General features: G+C 44.8%; 1 protein-coding gene across 5 annotated transcripts in view; it reads right to left on the bottom strand.

Annotated features, from left to right (window-relative positions):
* Positions 1 to 18,542, bottom strand: part of MLPH (melanophilin) — a 398,235-nt gene that overhangs the window by 290,105 nt on the left and 89,588 nt on the right. For all 5 annotated transcript variants that reach the window (XR_015308428.1, XR_015308425.1, XR_015308426.1 and 2 more), the window contains exon 2: positions 6,784 to 6,921. Coding sequence is in view for 1 of the 5 variants with exons in the window: in XM_086956304.1 (XP_086812430.1) it covers positions 6,784 to 6,893 (110 nt within the window). In the remaining 4 variants the exon portion in view is untranslated. The remainder of the gene's footprint in view (positions 1 to 6,783; positions 6,922 to 18,542) is intronic.

Raw genomic sequence — 18,542 nt, 5'->3', positions numbered from 1 at the left:
GTGCGTGGGCCACACTGAACTTAACCGCAGGACAACACTCTTCATACTTCACACCCCCCAACTATTTGACAACATGGCACCTTACACTAAGACTTCTCACTACATGGCACCATACCACATACTACTGCAACATCACACCATATAAAACCATACCACGATACACTACGTAATTGCACACTACATCACACTGTGCCACATTTGACAATGTCATGTTCTAACTCAAGATACCATATTACATTACACAAAACGCTGTCCCACACAGAAACACACCTTAGTGCAGAAGCAGATGTCCCACATCACAGTGCATTTGGTTATACCTCATCAGGGTTATTTTTGGCTATTATTAGAATTAATTGTTATTGTCAGTGACTGGGGAATAGTTGTTGCCATTATCTGCTGTATAGCAATTCGCTCCAGACATGTCCCAATCACATCTGTTGATATGGTTATTCTAGTAGACTTTCTTATAATCAACAGATAGGGAGGAGGATTTCTGGTCCCTTCAGATCCCCAGTATCAATATACCAAATAATCATGAAGGAGAATGGACACTTGTAACTACTTAACCATTAGGTTAGATTGAATCACCCTCATAAACGCTATGTAAATGTGCGGTGTATATCTTTTCTCCGCCCCACATTAGCGTTACGGCATTGTCATCCGGTGTCCAAATACGTGCTATATGCCTGCCTCATCCAGAGGCAACCTCTGGTTATTGGTAGTAGTGTCCAGAGATAAGGGGTGCCCCCAACACAAGAAGAAAAGGAAAAGATCACAAAAATAGTCTAAAAAACAAAACTTCACCATTAGTAAACTTTATTTTAAAAGGTGAGGTTTGGTTATTAAAAAGTAGTGGGTATTAACTTGAGACCGAGTTAATGGGTCTCTTTATACCCCATTGTTAGTAAGGTCAACATGTTTCTGCTCCATTCCGCCCAGCCGGGTCTACGGAGCATTCGCCAGGACAAACAGGACAATAAACGGATAAGTTACTTACACAATTTGTGAAGTAATTCAAAAAGTGTTAATTCTGACACTTTAGTTTCTTAGCTTGTTCAGAATTCCTAGAATGAAAGGAAAACACATGTGGGGGGTACATTAGCACTGTGACTATTCTCTTAGTAGAGGTTATTTATTAAAAGTGCCTATATTGTGCACTACATATAAAAAAGTGGTAGTTTGAGGGAAAACGCGGTCTACTGCTGCTCTCTTTATGCAAAATTGATATTGCACACTTTCAATAAGGTATGGTCATACTGTACGTTGATTAATACTCTGGGCCTCTTACGTAACGATACGTGCATTCTATGGCGTTGTTATATAGTAGTCAAGAGGGATTCAGGCATATATAATCTGTCATGTATCAGAAAGAAAATTCAAATAAAATAAAATAAAAGGGGAATTGGTCGTGCTAGATGCTCCTAGTAATGCCCATTAATTAGGCAATATTCAAACTTAGCGTGAACGCATTGTTGGTATTCGCTAAGTTATATGAGCAGTGCATTCAATGATAAGTATCGTGAGTGACTGCCGATAGTAGTGAACAGAAGGTAGCAAGTCGGAAACATCAAGTCTTACCTTATTTTCTGAAAACTGTTGCTTCAACAGGGAGCGTTAGGACTCTCTGGACCCGAGCTGGGTTTAAGCGAAAGGAAAAGGTTATCTGAGTCGAGACCTTACCGCTAAAGACAGCCGCTTGGTGTGAAACGGGACGCCATTCTCACCAGCACGTTGGAGGTCTCTGTGTCTTGTGCTGTCTCTGCCCCTGGACGTCGGGGTCTCGTTTCCTGTAGCTATTTCAAAGCATACAAGGTAGAGAAAGGACTGTGTGTAGTTCTAACTCCGAGACTGCAACACTACAGAGAAGCGGGATGAAACAATTGTGTGTTACTAATTGTAGATGTGAAAAGCTAAATGGGATCAATTTTTCTCTTGTGAAATCAGAATGAAATAAAAATGGAATAAATTGTGGTGACTCCCCAAATTGGTATTATTTTGCGTTCTCGCAGAGTGGATGTCATTTTTTTACTCGTTTCTTGAATACTAAGTTATCACCATTATCGTTTGCGGAGGACGAAAAAACGGATTATTGGTCTTAAAGCGATGCGTGGTACTACAATTATAGTCTACGTCTCTTGTGTGGGTATAAACCAAGTCGGACAGGAAAATCTTAAATCTTAAATGATGATGACGCTCATTCGCACTCCCCAGTCCTGATCATTTATGATACAGTACACTTTGATGAGCTGATATTTAGAAAAGGGGGAGAGAAGGGAGAGGGAAGCCATATTTCAAAATAAGGGGAGAAGTCAATGGGTTCTCTAAGTGATGTTCTTAGTGATCATTCGATGTACAAATATAATTGAAACAATATCTTTAAGACTGATCTGTTACTTATGTAAACTGTTGTCATTTAATCCTGTCAAGTGGGTCCGTATGCGGTTCACCCATCTCTGCTCTTTCTCAAACAATATTTTCTCTGCATTCATGGTCTTGTCGGTAAGTGTTTCGAGTACTGTCCACCCCAAGTCTTCGCAATCATGACCCACCTCAATGACATGAGAACATAATTTTGTGGTATTCTTCTTGAGTCTGATGTTGCTCTTATGTTTTCCAATTCTCGTTTTAATTTTTCTGCAGGTCATCCCTATGTACTTTTCATCACATGGGCACCATATCATGTACACTACGTGTGTAGAGTTGCAATTTGTATGGTGCTGTTGTGTCCAGTTTAGGGACTCTGTAATTTGTAATGTTTTCGACATAGTTGTGAGTTTACATACCACACAAGTTCCACACGTATAATGACCAGTGATAGGCAACATGTTTACATTCCTCACTTGTGTCAGTTGCTTCTTCGTTGTCCTTGGACGTGTGTGTAGTAGTAAATCTTTGAGATTTTTCGTCCGTCTATTAGCAAATCTGGGTTTTGGCCAGTTATATATGCCAGTTGCAAGGATTCGCCAGTTTTTATTGACCAGTTTTTGTATGTCATATGTCGCTGGGCAGTAGGTAGTGACACATGTGACTAGGTCTGGGGTAGGATCTTTTATATTTGTTTGGAGTAAACACTCTCCCGGTTGATTTTTTGCTCTTTTTTGGCACTTGGATATAATCAAGGGAGTATAATCTCTGGCTTTTAGTTTCTGACTCAGTTCATGTGCTTGTTGCCTATAGTCAGTTTCTCTACTGCAATTTCTCTTTAGCCTTAAAAATTGGCTAAAGGGTAAATTGTCCCGTAGGGGCTTTGGATGGTAACTTTTGTAGGACAGGAGACTATTTTTTGCCGTTGGTTTTGTGTACGTCTTTGTCTCCATTTTGCCATTTTCAATAAAAATTGTTAGGTCAAGAAAATCCAATTGGGTGTTGTTAGATGTAAAGGTGAATTTTAACCACTTGCTCTGCAGTTGAGCCAATCCATGAATAGATTCAGGTCCTTTTCTATGTGCCAAATCAGTAGGATGTCGTCTATGTACCTTTTCCAGTATAGAATACTGGAAATGAAAGGGTTGGTATCATTAAGTACAAAGCGTCTCTCAAAGTGGCTGACATAGAGGCCCGCTACTGAAGGGGCAAAAGCACTGCCCATGGAAGTTCCATGGCATTGCAAAAAGAGCTCTCCGTTGTATTAAAAAAAAATCTCCGTTAACGCTAGGCGGCAGCATTCTAGCACAAAATGTCTAGGGGTGTTGTGGGTCCAGTTTTCCATGAATAACAGATCTTCCAAAACCGGTAGAGTTTCCTGTTGTGGGAGGCTGGTGTAGAGTGATTCTACATCTAAGCCTACCAATAACATGGTTTTAGGGTCCCTAGACATTTTGTGCTAGCTACAGGAAACAAGACCCCGACGTCCAGGGGCAGAGACAGCGCAAGACACGGAGACCTCCAACGTGCTGGTGAGAATGGCGTCCCGTTTCACACCAAGCAGCTGTCTTTAGCGGTAAGGTCTCGACTCAGATAACCTTTTCCTTTCGCTTAATCCCAGCTCGGGTCCAGAGAGTCCCAACGCTCCCTGTTGAAGCAACAGTTTTCAGAAAATAAGGTAAGACTTGATGTTTCCGACTTGCTACCTTCTGTTCACTACTATCGGCAGTCACTCACAATACTTATCATTGAATGCACTGCTCATATAACTTAGCGAATACCAACAATGCGTTCACGCTAAGTTTGAATATTGCTTTATTAATGGGCATTACTAGGAGCATCTAGCACGACCAATTCCCCTTTTATTTTATTTTATTTGAATTTTCTTTCTGATACATGACCGATTATATATGTCTGAATCCCTCTTGACTACTATATAACAACGCCATAGAATGCACGTATCGTTACGTAAGAGGCCCAGAGTATTAATCAACGTACAGTATGAGCATACCTTATTGAAAGTGTGCAATATCAATTTCGCATAAAGAGAGCAGCAGTAGACTGCGTTTTCCCTCAAACTACCACTTTTTTGTATGTAGTGCACGATATAGGCACTTTTCAAAAATGACCTCTACTAAGAGAGTAGTCAGAGTGCTAATTTACACACCACATGTGTTTTCCTTACATTCTAGGAATTCTAAACAAGCTAAGAAACTAGGTGTCAGAATCAACACTTTTTGAATTACTTCACAAATTGTGTAAGTAACATATCCATTTATTGTCCTGTTTGTCCTGACGAATGCTCCATAGACCCGGCTGGGCGGAATGGAGCAGAAACATGTTGACCTTACTAACAATGGGATATAAAGGAACCCAGTAACTCGGTCTCAAGTTAATACCCACTAATTTTTAATAACCAAACCTCACCTTTTAAAATAAAGTTCACTAATGGTGAAGTTTTGTTTTTTAAACTATTTTTGTGATCTTTTCCTTTTCTTCTTGTGTTGGCGGCACCCCTTATCTCTGGACACTACTACCAATAACCAGAGGTTGCCTCTGGATGAGGCAGGCATATTTGGACACCCGATGACAATGCCGTAACGCTAATGTGGGGGGGAGAAAAGATATACACCGCACATTTACATAGCGTTTATGAGGGTGATTCAATCTAACTTAATGGTTAAGTAGTTACAAGTGTCCATTCTCCTTCATGATTATTTGGTATTCTAGTAGACTTCTCAAGTGTTGTTTGTTGGAGGAGATTGCTACAGTATTACACTATGACGTGGAAGATCATTTTTGAGGGCAAGAAAGACCCTATAGTTTTAAAACTGGCACAGTTTTACACCCGCGGGAGTGATCCAAAGAATATTAGACACATGGGCAGACTGTCATGGGGCAGGAAACTTGAAGGACAAGAACAAAGGGTTAAGGAAAAAGAAGTGTGAATTTTCAAAGGGTTAAGACTCATAAAAACATGATTGTATAAAACAAACTTGCAAGCTTCACAAAGAGTGAAGCTTGCAACTTTTTCAAAAGAGGGGCAGTTTCAAGGGTCCATTACAATGTGGGAAAACTGTTCATGCAGCTGCAAAGAATCTGCCTTTCCATAGTCAAGGACCCTTAGTTGTAGGGAATCCTCTAAATGACAGATCCTGGTGGCAATATATAAGCAGGCTCAGAATTAATTGAATTCATGGACAGGAGAGTCCAATACAGTAAACTTTGTGCTCACGCGGTTTAGGATGGAAGGTCACGCAATCTGCCTTACAGAGCAGTGAAAATTCTTGATTACATACTTTGCCAGATTTTAGGCCATTTCATGATTATACTCACAAATTTCAAGCAACAGCCTGGTGGTTAAGAAACCCAAAATACCATATGAAAAATCAAATACTATGCTGTCACAAAGCCTTCACCTTACTTTCCTCTGCATAATATGATGGTTATGTGGAATCTAACCAGGAAGTGCAGATCTCACTCTGACCCCCACCCTTCGGCTGTTTTATGTTTCACTGTGGCTCGTGCAAGAATGATTCATAATGTGGTCTTCAAAACTGGTCATTCTTTCATAATTTCAAGAACCTCTGGATCATGTGTCTGCTGCAAAAGCCTCGATTTGACATCATTGACACAGAAAATTATAGATTATTTGCAAATCTATGTTCATTGGCAACATTTCTTGAAAAGGCAGCACTGCTTTAGGTTTCTCTGTGTCCAACAACCATCTAGCAGACTCAAAGACATGGTTTTGCCTGCGTCTATAGACTGAATCAATTCTAATTACTTACTGCAATGACCTCAAGTCACACTCACAACTTGAGAGAATGAAATACCACTCCTATTCTACTAAACGGATCAACTGCATGTGACACAGGAAATCGTCCAGCCGTCCTCTACCGTCCACCCAAGAGTGAAAATATGGACAAAGCTTCTAATTAGATCTCTTCATTCATATCGAATCATGTCCCAATTATCTCTGTCACTCCCCTCTCTGAATGATTGCATTTGCTTTGACATGATGGAAGCATATTTCTGGATGTCACTCATAATGACCGATACCTCCTGTATAAAATACACAAAAGCAATCCACACATGCAAGCTTGGCTAGCTTACACCTTGTCCAAGCTACTGGCACTAAGCCACACCACAAATTAAAGCTGTGAGTGATCTAAATTGCAATGCAACGCAGTAACATTAAATATTGTAGATACATAACACATCAAATATATTAACAGTATGGCAACTGCTTCAGAATGTTCTGCACAACACCCTACATTGAATTGGCAATGTCTCGCAATCTATGAAGTGATCTAGATTTTGTAATTATGATGACCTCAGAATGTAGCAATAACTGCATTACTGACAGAAGACATAGTGCACCATGACTTGTAATTCCTACTTGGTCAGCATACTTACTCCAATCGCTCCTCCTCTTTCTTTCGTAAGTCAAAGTCACGCTGAACCACCTCCCACACATGCCGTGCCTCCTCATCGGACAGTTTGGAAAGGTCGATTTTACGCCCCATGGCAGAGGGAAGGCACGCTCCTTGTAACCTGTATAAATGAATGACACAGAAGCAGGTAAGTCAATGATAAACAGCAATGTCTAAGATAGGAAATGCAGAAGCAAAATACAAAATTGTCCATTTAATTTATATCTTTTCCCTGACAGACCCTGTAAGTAGTATAGCACTCACTGGAGGCGCCCTTGTGTATTCAAAGGGAGCAGATGGTGTTTCCCCAAAAACATACCATCCCACCTGTACTACAGTACAATATGCAGTGTAACTGGGTATTTCCCTATCCAACAAATGGTGTCAATAATGCAAACAAAATATTGGTAGATTGCAAATATTACCCCAACCCAAGCATTCATCCCAGCAGTTCAGAACATTTATGCATAGACATTGAAAGAACATTAGGACCACTAGGCTCATACAGCCTGCCCACATTACTAAACACTGTAAAAGACTGAGTGTGAGTTTGAACTTTGATTAGAACTATCACCCTGTTGGTGGGTCGCAGAGCTCATTGAGTTTCAAGTGCGGAAGTCATATTATTCCATGTACGTTAAGGCCCATCTTTGGCCAAAGTTAAGTCACTGGAATTTATACAAGACCTACCAAAAAATGTTGTGACCAGACTTAATCCTTTCTCATTTTGTCTCCCTAAGTACATCACATTATTTTGGACTTCATCACCTACCTACCTGCCTGTGCCCCAGATTGCAGTGAGCAGAGTCCAGGAAGTGGTAAGGAAACAGACGAGTGCTGTCTCTTCCCAAGACAAAAAGTTGTTTAAAAAACGATTTTCACTTTGTGTTTACTGTCTTTGCCTGTGGTTGTACAGTTAAAAATTGTAGTTTTAGACTGCCTGTAATTGCATATTTTATCACCTGTGTTGTGTTTTAAACTAGTGGTTTTCCCTGCCCATGATTGCCTCCATTTAGAGTTTTGAATTGTGGGATTTGCAGTCCAACCTCTGTAGTTTGTCCCTCTCATTCCTTGGTGACAATTCTGTTTTCCCTCCAAATTTCTCCTTTGCTCTGTGCTAAGACCTGTATGTTAAAACAGTGCACTCTCAGCCACCATTTTGTTTTCACAAGCCAGAGAAACCAGCCCCCCTGCCTCCCCCCCCCCAGCAACAGGGATTTTCTACATCAGGGGGTGCTTCTGTGAGCTGTTTAAACTGTGTTTTACTAGGGCCTGAACACTTCGTTTTTTTGCCAGCAAGGGGAGTAAAGTTTTATTCAAACAGTATTGTTAGATTTCAAGTTAGTGAGGCCCTTTCCTGCTGAAGTCCAAAGTGTGGATTGAGCCTGTCTGTCTCCTAGGAGATTCTGAACAGGAGAAGCAGCTGCCCAGCCCCCACCCCCAGGCCAGCAGACCATTGGCTATTCAGCTACAAGGCAAGTTTGAGCCCTCCTCTCACACCAGCTCAGGCCCCTTAAGGCCTTGCTGGGTGCACCCCAAATCATTCTCCTCCATCTTGTGAGTTGCAGCCTACCTGTGCCCCAGATTGCAGTGAGCAGAGTACAGGAAATGGTAAGGAGATAGACGAGGGCTGTCTCTTCCCAAGACAAAAAGTCGTTTAAAAAACGATTTTCACTTTCTGTATTTACTGTCTTTGCCTGTGCTTGTTACAGTTAAAAAATTGTAGCTTTAGCCTGCCTGTAATTGCATATTTTATCACCTGTATTGTGTTTTAAACTAGTGGTTTTCCCTGCCCATGATTGCCGTGTTGGTTGGTTGGTTGGTGACCGTCCTGTTTACTACAAACGCGGTCGCTCCCCACGCTGCTCCCCGACCTGCCTTGCCATGCAGCCTGGTATCGTAGCGCTTCACCGCTGCTATTGCTAGATTAATTTGCTCATTCACATTGCTGGACTAAGTTGCTGATTTAAATTGCTGCATTGCTTCTATTACTTGCTCATTTACATAAGTAGCGCTAAACTACCTCGCCTGCTAATTCATTTTGTAAATCATTGTGTCATCGCTAGACTGCCCTGACTGCTAATTCATTTTGTAATCACTGGGACATCGCTAGACTGCCTTGACTGCTAAATCATTTTTATGTTTGTGACATCGTAGCGCTACATCGCCAAAGTGAGCTGCAAGTACACTTTCCTTTTCATTAGTGCTGCGCTGTTCGAGGCGTGCCTGATTATACTGGGGCCACTGCCTTTTGCATCGTATTAGCTCCCTGTTCCGTTTTACGCTGCCGGCCATTTTGTTGTTGTTGTTGTTGTGTCTCCCTGCCCGGGTCTCCATCCCGCTCCCGCCTCCCAGCTGACCCTCCCTCCCACTGATACTGCTAGGCCCGCTCTCACGAGATTGCGCTGTGACCGTCCTGTTTACTACAGACGCGGTCGCTCCCAACGCTGCTCCCCGACCTGCCTTGCAGCCTGGTATCGTAGCGCTTCACCGCTGCTATTGCTAGATTAATTTGCTCATTCACATTGCTGGACTAAGTTGCTGATTTAAATTGCTGCATTGCTTGTATTACTTGCTCATTTACATAAGTAGCGCTAAACTACCTCGCCTGCTAATTCATTTTGTAAATCATTGTGTCATCGCTAGACTGCCCTGACTGCTAATTCATTTTGTAATCATTGGGACATCGCTAGACTGCCTTGACTGCTAAATCATTTTTATGTTTGTGACATCGTAGCACTACATCGCCAAAGCGAGCTGCAAGTACAGTTTCCTTTTCATTAGTGCTGCGCTGTTCGAGGCGTGCCTGATTATACCGGGGCCACTGCCTTTTGCATCGTATTAGCTCCCTGTTCCGTTTTACGCTGCTGGCCATTTTGTTGTTGTTGTTGTTGTGTCTCCCTGCCCGGGTCTCCACCCCGCTCCCGCCTCCCAGCTGACCCTCCCTCGCCCCTCCCCCTCCCACTATCTACATATGACAGATGCTTTTACGCGCAGCGTTCACGCGCAGTGGTTGCGCCCCATGCGCGCCGAAGGTGCGCCAAAGGTAAGCCCGTCTACGCCCGTCCGTGCCTGGACCGCGCCCAGCGCCAGACCCCCTGGTCCCCACCCCACCCACCCCACCCGCATAACATATGACGCCGCTACCCTCTTCACCCTTAACCCCGGACGCACACCACAATGCTGTGAAGTTGCCCCAGGACACACCCATGGACCCTTCACCTGCCATTCCTGCAAGTTCGCCTGTAACAGGACCCTCACCAAACCCACTAACTCCAAACACAGCTCCGACTCTAACCTCCTGAAGTGCATCCTGCTGAACAACCACTCGGTCCACAGACACGCCACTGAACTCTGGGACCTACTCGACACTGCATTGCCGGACGTCGCCTTCCTCACAGAAACCTGGATGAACGCCTCATCAGCGCCCGACATCGCCATAGCCATCCCGGACGCCTACAAGATCATCCGAAAAGATCGCACCAACCAAACAGGAGGAGGCATCGCCATAGCCCATAAGAACACCATCCGCATCACGACCAGCTCCGACGATAACCTCGCTACCGCCGAACACCTTCACTTCCAGATCCACACCGACCCCAGGACCACACTTAGAGGCACCCTCATCTACAGACCACCAGGAACCCGCACACAGTTCAACGAAGACATCACTGACTTCATCAGCCCACACGCCCTCCCCTCCGAGGACTACATTCTACCAGGAGACCTCAACTTCCACCTGGAAAAGAAAAACGACATAAACACCACCACACTCCTAGACAACCTGAACAATCTCGGACTGAAACAACTTGTTGACAACCCCAGCCACCTTGCCGGTCATACGCTCGACCCTATCTTCACCTCCAGCAAACACATCTCCTTCGATCACACCACAGCTCTCCATTGGACGGACCACAGCTGCGTTCACTTCAGTTACAAAAAAACACCGACCCACAACCCCCCACAACCTATTCCTCGAAGAAACTGGAATAAAATCACTACCGATCAACTCTTCACTTCGCTTAACCAAAACCCTCCTGCCATGTCATCGGACCCAAACCAAGCCGCAACCAAATTCACACAATGGATCACCCATAGCGCTAACGAATTAGCACCCTTGAAAAACCACCAGATCAAACAAGGCAGCAAAAAGGCCCCCTGGTTCAACGACGACCTTAAGAAATCCAAGAAGTCATGTCGTACTCTCGAGAAAACCTGGAGAAAAAACCCTACCACCGACAACCTGACCACCTTCAAGGACACCACCCGCAAACACCACCAATTGATCCGATCCACCAAGAAATCAGCATTCAAGGATCGACTCGACAACAACGCCCACAACAGCAAGGAACTATTCAACATCATCAAAGAATTTACCAACCCCACTGCCAACACCAACGACATCACTCCCTCACAAGACCTCTGCGATTCTTTATCCTCTTTCTTCCACAACAAAATCGCCGACATACATAACATCTTTGAAAACCAGTCAGAAGACCAGTCAACTCCACCCACCCCCGAACCAAAACCGCCCTCTAACATCCTTTGCGACTGGAACCCAATCACTACTGAAGACACCATCCGCCTGATGAACTCCATCCACTCAGGATCGCCAACCGACCCATGCCCCCACCACATCTTCAACAAAGCAGACTCCATCATCGCACCCCATCTCCGCGATGTCATCAACTGTTCCTTCAACTCTACTACGTTCCCGGAAAGCTGGAAACATGCCGAGCTCAGCGCCCTCCTAAAGAAACCCACAGCAGACCCCTCTGAACTTAAGAACTACCGCCCCATCTCACTCCTCCCATTCCCTGCCAAAGTCATTGAGAAAGCCATCAATAGCCAGCTCGCCGCCTTCCTCGAAGCCGACAATTCCCTCGACCCCTCACAGTCCGGCTTCCGAGCCAAACACAGCACCGAAACCGCCCTCATCGCTGCTACAGACGACATCCGAGTACTACTGGACAACGGAGAAACTGTCGCCCTCATTCTACTTGACCTCTCGGCCGCCTTTGACACAGTCTGTCATAGCACCCTCATACAACGCCTCAACAACGTCGGCATACAAGGAAAAGCTCTGGACTGGATCATCAATGAAAATTAGGACACAAAAACGGTATCCATATCATCACTTCACAGACATATCACATTCAAACCACTTTCATTCAAACATCCATAAAATACACATATAGAGAAATACACACACACTGGGAAAGAGTGTAGGGTCATCTTGTGTTATCCTGGTGCTTAATTATTTGGCACTAGTGTTTGTGTTTATACACCCTTTTAGTGTTACAATAGAAATTCTTCTTGACCACTAAATAACAAAAATGTAATGATAATGGTGTATATATAATGACTTTTTGAATTGCTTTTCATACTCTAAGTTGACCCTCTATTCTTTCAACTGGTTGACTCTTTCCCAGTGTGTGTGTATTTCTCTATATGTGTATTTTATGGATGTTTGAATGAAAGTGGTTTGAAATGGTGTTCATTTTTTGATTAATTTTGAATAAATAGCTATCTAATAGCCATCCCAGGTATTGAACTGTCGTTTGTACTTTCGTGAAAACTTTGGTCTTAAAAGAACATATCAGTATTGGCATCTTTCCTCTGTTGTTGACAATCCACCATCGGCACCTGAAGTTTCATTGGCACATAGTTCGGCCGACAATCCACCTCCGGCACATGAGGTGTCATTGGCACACAGTGCTGCAGCCGGTACAGCAACATCCCCAGGTGGGGCTGGGCACACATCCGGGGACGAGGACGTGGATGGGATTGTGATCAGAAGGGCTCAGTATCATTAATTTCCGCCACCTGGCCTGTTCCTGGTTGGTCCGGCATATGGCCTCATGACCTTCCACTGACCCCCAATTCACTCAGATGCACTCACCTTGGACAGCGACCTGGACCGCCACATCCTGTTTGATGACAAATGACACAGCGACCAGACTGCGGACTGCACCCCTCCTCTTCCGCAGTACTTGTCTTCCACGGATGGACTCTGGCTGGCCCTCCATGGGCCTAATGGTGTGGTGTATTCAGCAGTGCCCTGTACCACTCCAGCTGCGGAACTGCACTGGATGTGCAATAAACATCCAGTGATGCACTGCTGTGTCATGTCTTTCATCATTCATGTATGTATGTGTGAATGAATGTAGGGACAGTGATTTCACTTACGTCAATGATGCCCATCCTGTGGGATGCCAGTCTGAGGGTGCTACATAGCGATGTGTGCACGGGTCCCGAGGACACCACAACAGGGACACAGGTACCAGCCACTTTCTTGCCGGACATGGACTGAACCACGCCCAGTGCCCACGATTCATTATTGGAAGCCCTGCGCTGTTCCGGCGTATGGCAGGCCAGACCCCTCCTCTCACACTCCCGGGGGAAGGCCTCATTGCTACCCGTCGCAGGCGTACTCACTGGTGGTGTGCAGGTCACTGGTCTAGTTGTAAGCATGTCACAGCCACTCCCTGAGGGCAGGTTTGCACACACACCTCACCCATCCGGCACAGGCGTCACAGGCCATGTGACCCTGCAAATATAAGGGGCCGACGACGTCACATACCCCTCTGCCGGTGGTGACTGCATGACGGACCAGAGGCCTTGATGCCGGCACGGGCCTACCACCACGTGGCGCTGACTGGGGTTGAACAGGGTGTGTGGCACACGCTGCATTACGGCCAGCACAGGCACCCCGCCACAGGACGGTGACTTAGGGTGCACTGAGTCATTGGCACCTTGAGCTGCTGAGCGGGTGTGCAGCCTGCGATAATGGTGGAACAGACTGCTCAGGATTAGTGTGCCTTACTGGACCGCAGTGTAGGCCGCACCACCGGGCTGCACGGGCCTACCACCATGTGGCCTCTCTTCCGGGATCACAGAGTTAGTAGCACCCATTGGGCTGAGCGACTGTGCAGGCTGCGCTGTTGCCGGGTGCCCTGGTATGTCCCATCCCATGGTGTAATCAAGACCTAGCACCAAACATGAGACCTGGTGGCCTGCACAGCGTTGCTTCATGGTGTGGAGGGTGCCATGTCCTCGGGCCCCGGGCTTTTGGCTTGGAGCGGCAGGTGGTGGGACCTGCAGTCCACACGCCGGTGGCAGAAGGTAAGCAGTTAGGCCCGTGTGTGCATAGGCGGGCAAGCTCCGATGGGCGGCGGGAGAGCCTGGGATGCCTCTGCCTGGGTGTGCATGCCTGGGTGTGCACAATTTTATCTTGTGCAAGTGTGTGTACTGTGCCCGTCATGTCTCTGGACTGTTTCAGATGACGGCTCTGTCTCAGATGTGTGACCTGGTGTACTGCTATACGTACCTGCAAGTGGTTTGAGACACACTGGTGGCAGCAGGTGAGCAGTGTGGCCTGGATGCGCAGGGTCCGCTCTCTCTCTCTCTCCCTCTCCCCCTCTTCTTTTTCTCTCTCACTCTGCCCCTCTTCTCTCTCTCTCTCTCTCTCCCCCTCTTCTCTCTCTCTCCCCCTCTTCTCTCTTTCTCTCCCACTCTCCTCTCTTTCTCTCGCTCCCCCTTCTCTCTCTCTCCCCCTCTTCTCTCTCTCTCTCTCCTCTCCTCTCCTCTTCTCTCTCTCTCTCTCTCTCTCTCTCTCCCCCTCTCTTCTCTTTCTCTCTCTCCCCCTCTCTTCTTCTCTCTCTCCTTCGCTTTCTCTCTAGCCTTTGATGTCCAAAGGACACACCTTCTCATCATGTTTTTTGTCTTGGAGGCTGTGACCTACGGATTGTGTCAGGGGGAGCCCCCATGTGTCTTCATCTGATTTCTGTGTTAATTTCAATAAAGTTTAATTGTTTGCTTCGAAAAGTGAATGTGTGATGCTCATTTCTGTGACAACACATGCATGTCACCAGTTGTGATTGTGCGACATTAGGCGGATTATTTTGTACATGTTTCAGTGTAGCTGATGTGACATGTCTTTGATCGGGGGTGCCAGGGAGGGGTGGTCCTGGGTGTGGTGTCACTGGGTGTTGTGGCCTTCTTCGGTGTTTGTGCTGCATGTTCAGTTGCTCTATGGCATCTGTTTGTCTGCAGGTGTGGATGTGAGCTGTGCTCCCTTTTGTGGTGAGGACTGTGGTCCAACTTTATGCCAGGTCAGGGCAGGTGTAAATTTCATGCTGCTAACACACCTTATTGTGTGTTTTGTGTTCTGATCGCCGGTCTGGCTGGTTGTTGTGAATGTTGAGGTGTGGTGTTGTCGTGGGCTTTGTCACGGGAATGCCTACTCTGCAACTCATTAGCAATAGTTGCGGTGGTCCTCTGTGGCAATGTTTTTTGCGGCTGCTATCGCGGGAAATTGGTGCTGTAGTTGTTATCACCAGCTTGTGAATGGTGGGGTAAATTTATCACGACTTTGGCTGTGATTAAGTGCCTTTAATTCGGCAATAGCTCCTTGTGAAAGTACCCCTCAAATGTTACATCAAATTAAGCACATTTCTCTTGCTTTCTATCCACTTTTCTCCTGGACACATGAATTTGTTAAATATAGTTACCCTACAAATTTCTACTTGAACATTCACTATTACTGCAATCTTTTCACCACAAATAGACTTTGAACAAAATGCATTGTATTAATTAATGTTTCTGCACGTAAGTTCTTCTTGATAATAATATGGAAAGAAAAACTTCATATATCACACATTAAAGACGTTCACTCCTACCAACCGGCCACAGTGTTCCAGTCTTAAAAAAATACATCTGGTTAACTAAGAAAAGGATATAGAAACAGCATCATTTGGAAATCAATTCTCTATATTTTTCTATTTTACAGAGAGTGAAACTCGTGCACGTTTATTTGTTATGCACAGTATTTGAAGGCCTTCAACTAGCAATAAAAAATATATATAACTTGTTAATTAGCTTTCCCAATGCAAGGAATAGATATGCCTCGGGCTACCAGTCTCGTGGGATTCAGACAGTGACAATGTGATCTGTCAACTCATAATATCACAAAATGGTTCCATTCAGAACATCGCCACAATGATCCTGTTCATAGCAAATAGACCACAGCACGGCAGGCTATTCTTGGAGGTGGCCTAAAAGGCATGAAACTCAGCTGATTCTCAGCTGCTTGCCTCGATCAAAGCAGGCAAATATGTTCCAGACAGCACTGCGGAGTGGTCAGGCTACCTGATCAGAACCTACCAGTGTGATGCAGTAGAAATGCAATTTGAGGCAGAGTCTCGCCTTTGCACAAGATCAGCCATACACAACAATGATGTCCATAAACGTTGCCCCTTGTGGTGGGGCAAGTGAAAGTAGGATCACATTGCATAGCTTTGACCATTTATGAACTACATTCTACACATTGATTGTCTCTTGAGAGACAACTCCTAGCACCTGGAGACATTAGTTATGTTTGTTTGAATGCCTGAAACAGTCTTTGGGAAAAAATAGTAGGAGGTGACAGTTTCCTCAAATCAGCATGGCGGATCTGCTATCACTGATTTATTTTGAGGTCTGACTGCACACACTTTTAGCTGTCTGGCAGACCTCATGTATCCACATACCACTCCACCCCACACTACACACAGATCATACAGTGTACACTATACAACATACAAAGCTGCATACAGAAAGGGTATTTGGGTCAGCAAGCTTGTTTGGGCATGCCCCTTCAGGCATTGGCTTGCTGGTGATCCATCACATTTGAGACTAACCTATGGCATTTTGTGGATGTATATGTTTGAAAAGAAGCCCTTGATTGGCATCTCAGGAGGTAAGCAGTATTATTACTTGTTCCGCTACTGACCACCCACTCTCCTGCTCCGTTAAGCGCTACTTTCATTGTCCTCCTCTTCCCACTCTCCTGGCGGAGTGTATGCTCTCAACACATCAACATATTGCCCCATGGACATTACACACACTCATTTGTGGGATACACAATCCCACTTACGTCAAAGAAAGTTTGTAAAGTAGAAAAATAATTATGAGATTAACTAGATAAAAAGCAATCTTATTTAATTTCCATATACAAAGGAGACACATTTAAGTTACTACATTCACCTCCTGTGAATAAACGGTGCCTCCTCTTAATGGAATTCCTGTACTTTCTCTGTCTCTTAGATTAGAGCCTCTAGTTGTAGGTAGATGTTTTTTGCTGTGCTTATTTTCTCTAGGTGCTTCCTTTAATTGTTTCCTTTGGAAATGGAAAAGTAGATAGGGGTCAGGGTCTGTGAAGCATATTGTTGAGTTGAACTTCTAATATGTATATACCTTTCTGTTGCATTGCTTGAGAATGTTACTTGAATCTTCCTTGTGAGCCAGAAAGTAGCTTTTGCAGGGCAGCAAACTGTCAGGCAAGACTTGGGGGCCTCGGAGTAGGCCAGCACCTTCTTTTAAACCAGTTAGACTCCATCTCGACCGGTCTGGGTCTTTGATCCTGCTCTCTTCAGTTTCCTGGATTGCAACAGCTGGGAGAAGAAAGTGCTGTTGTTTCGGAGTGGCAAGGGCGCGGGTCCAAATGATCAGCCAGAGAGACCTACGCGGTTATGAGAAATGTGTATGGGCCCTGCTCTGAGCTATTTACAAAGATGCATTGTTTTCATTGATTGGCATTTAGGGAATAAAATTAATTACATCCTCAACTGCAGTCTCAGGACTAAACACACTGACTTGGCCTTTATCATGTTGCGTTATTAAAAATAAATAAGAATAGAATAAGAATGAAAGCACTAATTAAAATATTAAGAGATTTTCTTTTGATTTCAAAATCATGTTCGACCAAAAAAGGTGGAACATTTGGAGGTTTCTTATTGTGTTTTCTAATGAGCTCAGGCAATATATAAAGTTGGTTACAGATGATTACGTCACCCTGCAATCCCTGAATTAAAAACACGTCTCTAATTTCTTTATAATACATGGAATTCTGCAATCCCTGTATTAAAAAATGTCTAGCATTTCTTTATAATCAGTGGCTTATAACGTAACAAGTGGCCTATTACAAAGAAATTGTGTAGTTCCTCCACTATATTATCTTCTTACTGTTGAATTCTGAAGTCACAATGCTTACTCCCACACACACACATATATATGTACGCATATTACCTACTGGCGGTCGCCAGTAGGTAGTTATAGTTAGGATTTTTTTCAATGTTAAATCTCAAAATTCTATTTGGAATAACTTTGGCGCCGGTTGACGAATCTGCCTGAAAATTTCCTCAAAATGGTCTCGCGGCGCCCCAGTCCTTCCCTGAAATTTTGGGGGGGATTTGTCTAGCGGGGGCCGAGATAAAAGGGGGGTCCCAAAACGTGTTTTCCCCATGTTAATTTCCATAGGGCGGTCGACCTCACTTTTAGCTCGTACGGCTGAATGGATTTCCACCAAACTTGGCAAAATTGTAGGGACTGGTAGCCCGATGTGCCTTTGCTATGTCTCAAGATATGTGCTCCAGTGGATTTTGAGTAATTTAGGTTCAAAAAAATATATATATCTGTAAGCGCGCCCCGGTACGCGCACCGGGTAGTGCACCGGCCGCGACAAGCGACTTGCGCGCGGAAAGCTGATTGGCTCACGGGTGTCTGTAAACATTCGAAACAGTCCAGAGCGGCCACCATCTTGTGTCTCGGTAGGATCGAGACACAAGAGGTGGCAAAAACAAAGGGGGAAATGACCATAAGGGGGCAGAGTAGACCTCCCCTGACCCCCTAGGTTTGATGTGGGGGCAATAAAAGGGACCCGCGGGGCAAAAACATTTTTTTATTTTTTTTCGATTTTTGCGG

This window comes from Lissotriton vulgaris, chromosome 2_1 (genome assembly GCF_964263255.1).
Source record: "Lissotriton vulgaris chromosome 2_1, aLisVul1.2, whole genome shotgun sequence".
NCBI classification, from domain to species: domain Eukaryota; kingdom Metazoa; phylum Chordata; class Amphibia; order Caudata; family Salamandridae; genus Lissotriton; species Lissotriton vulgaris.
This window is presented reverse-complemented; position numbering and strand designations above follow the sequence as displayed.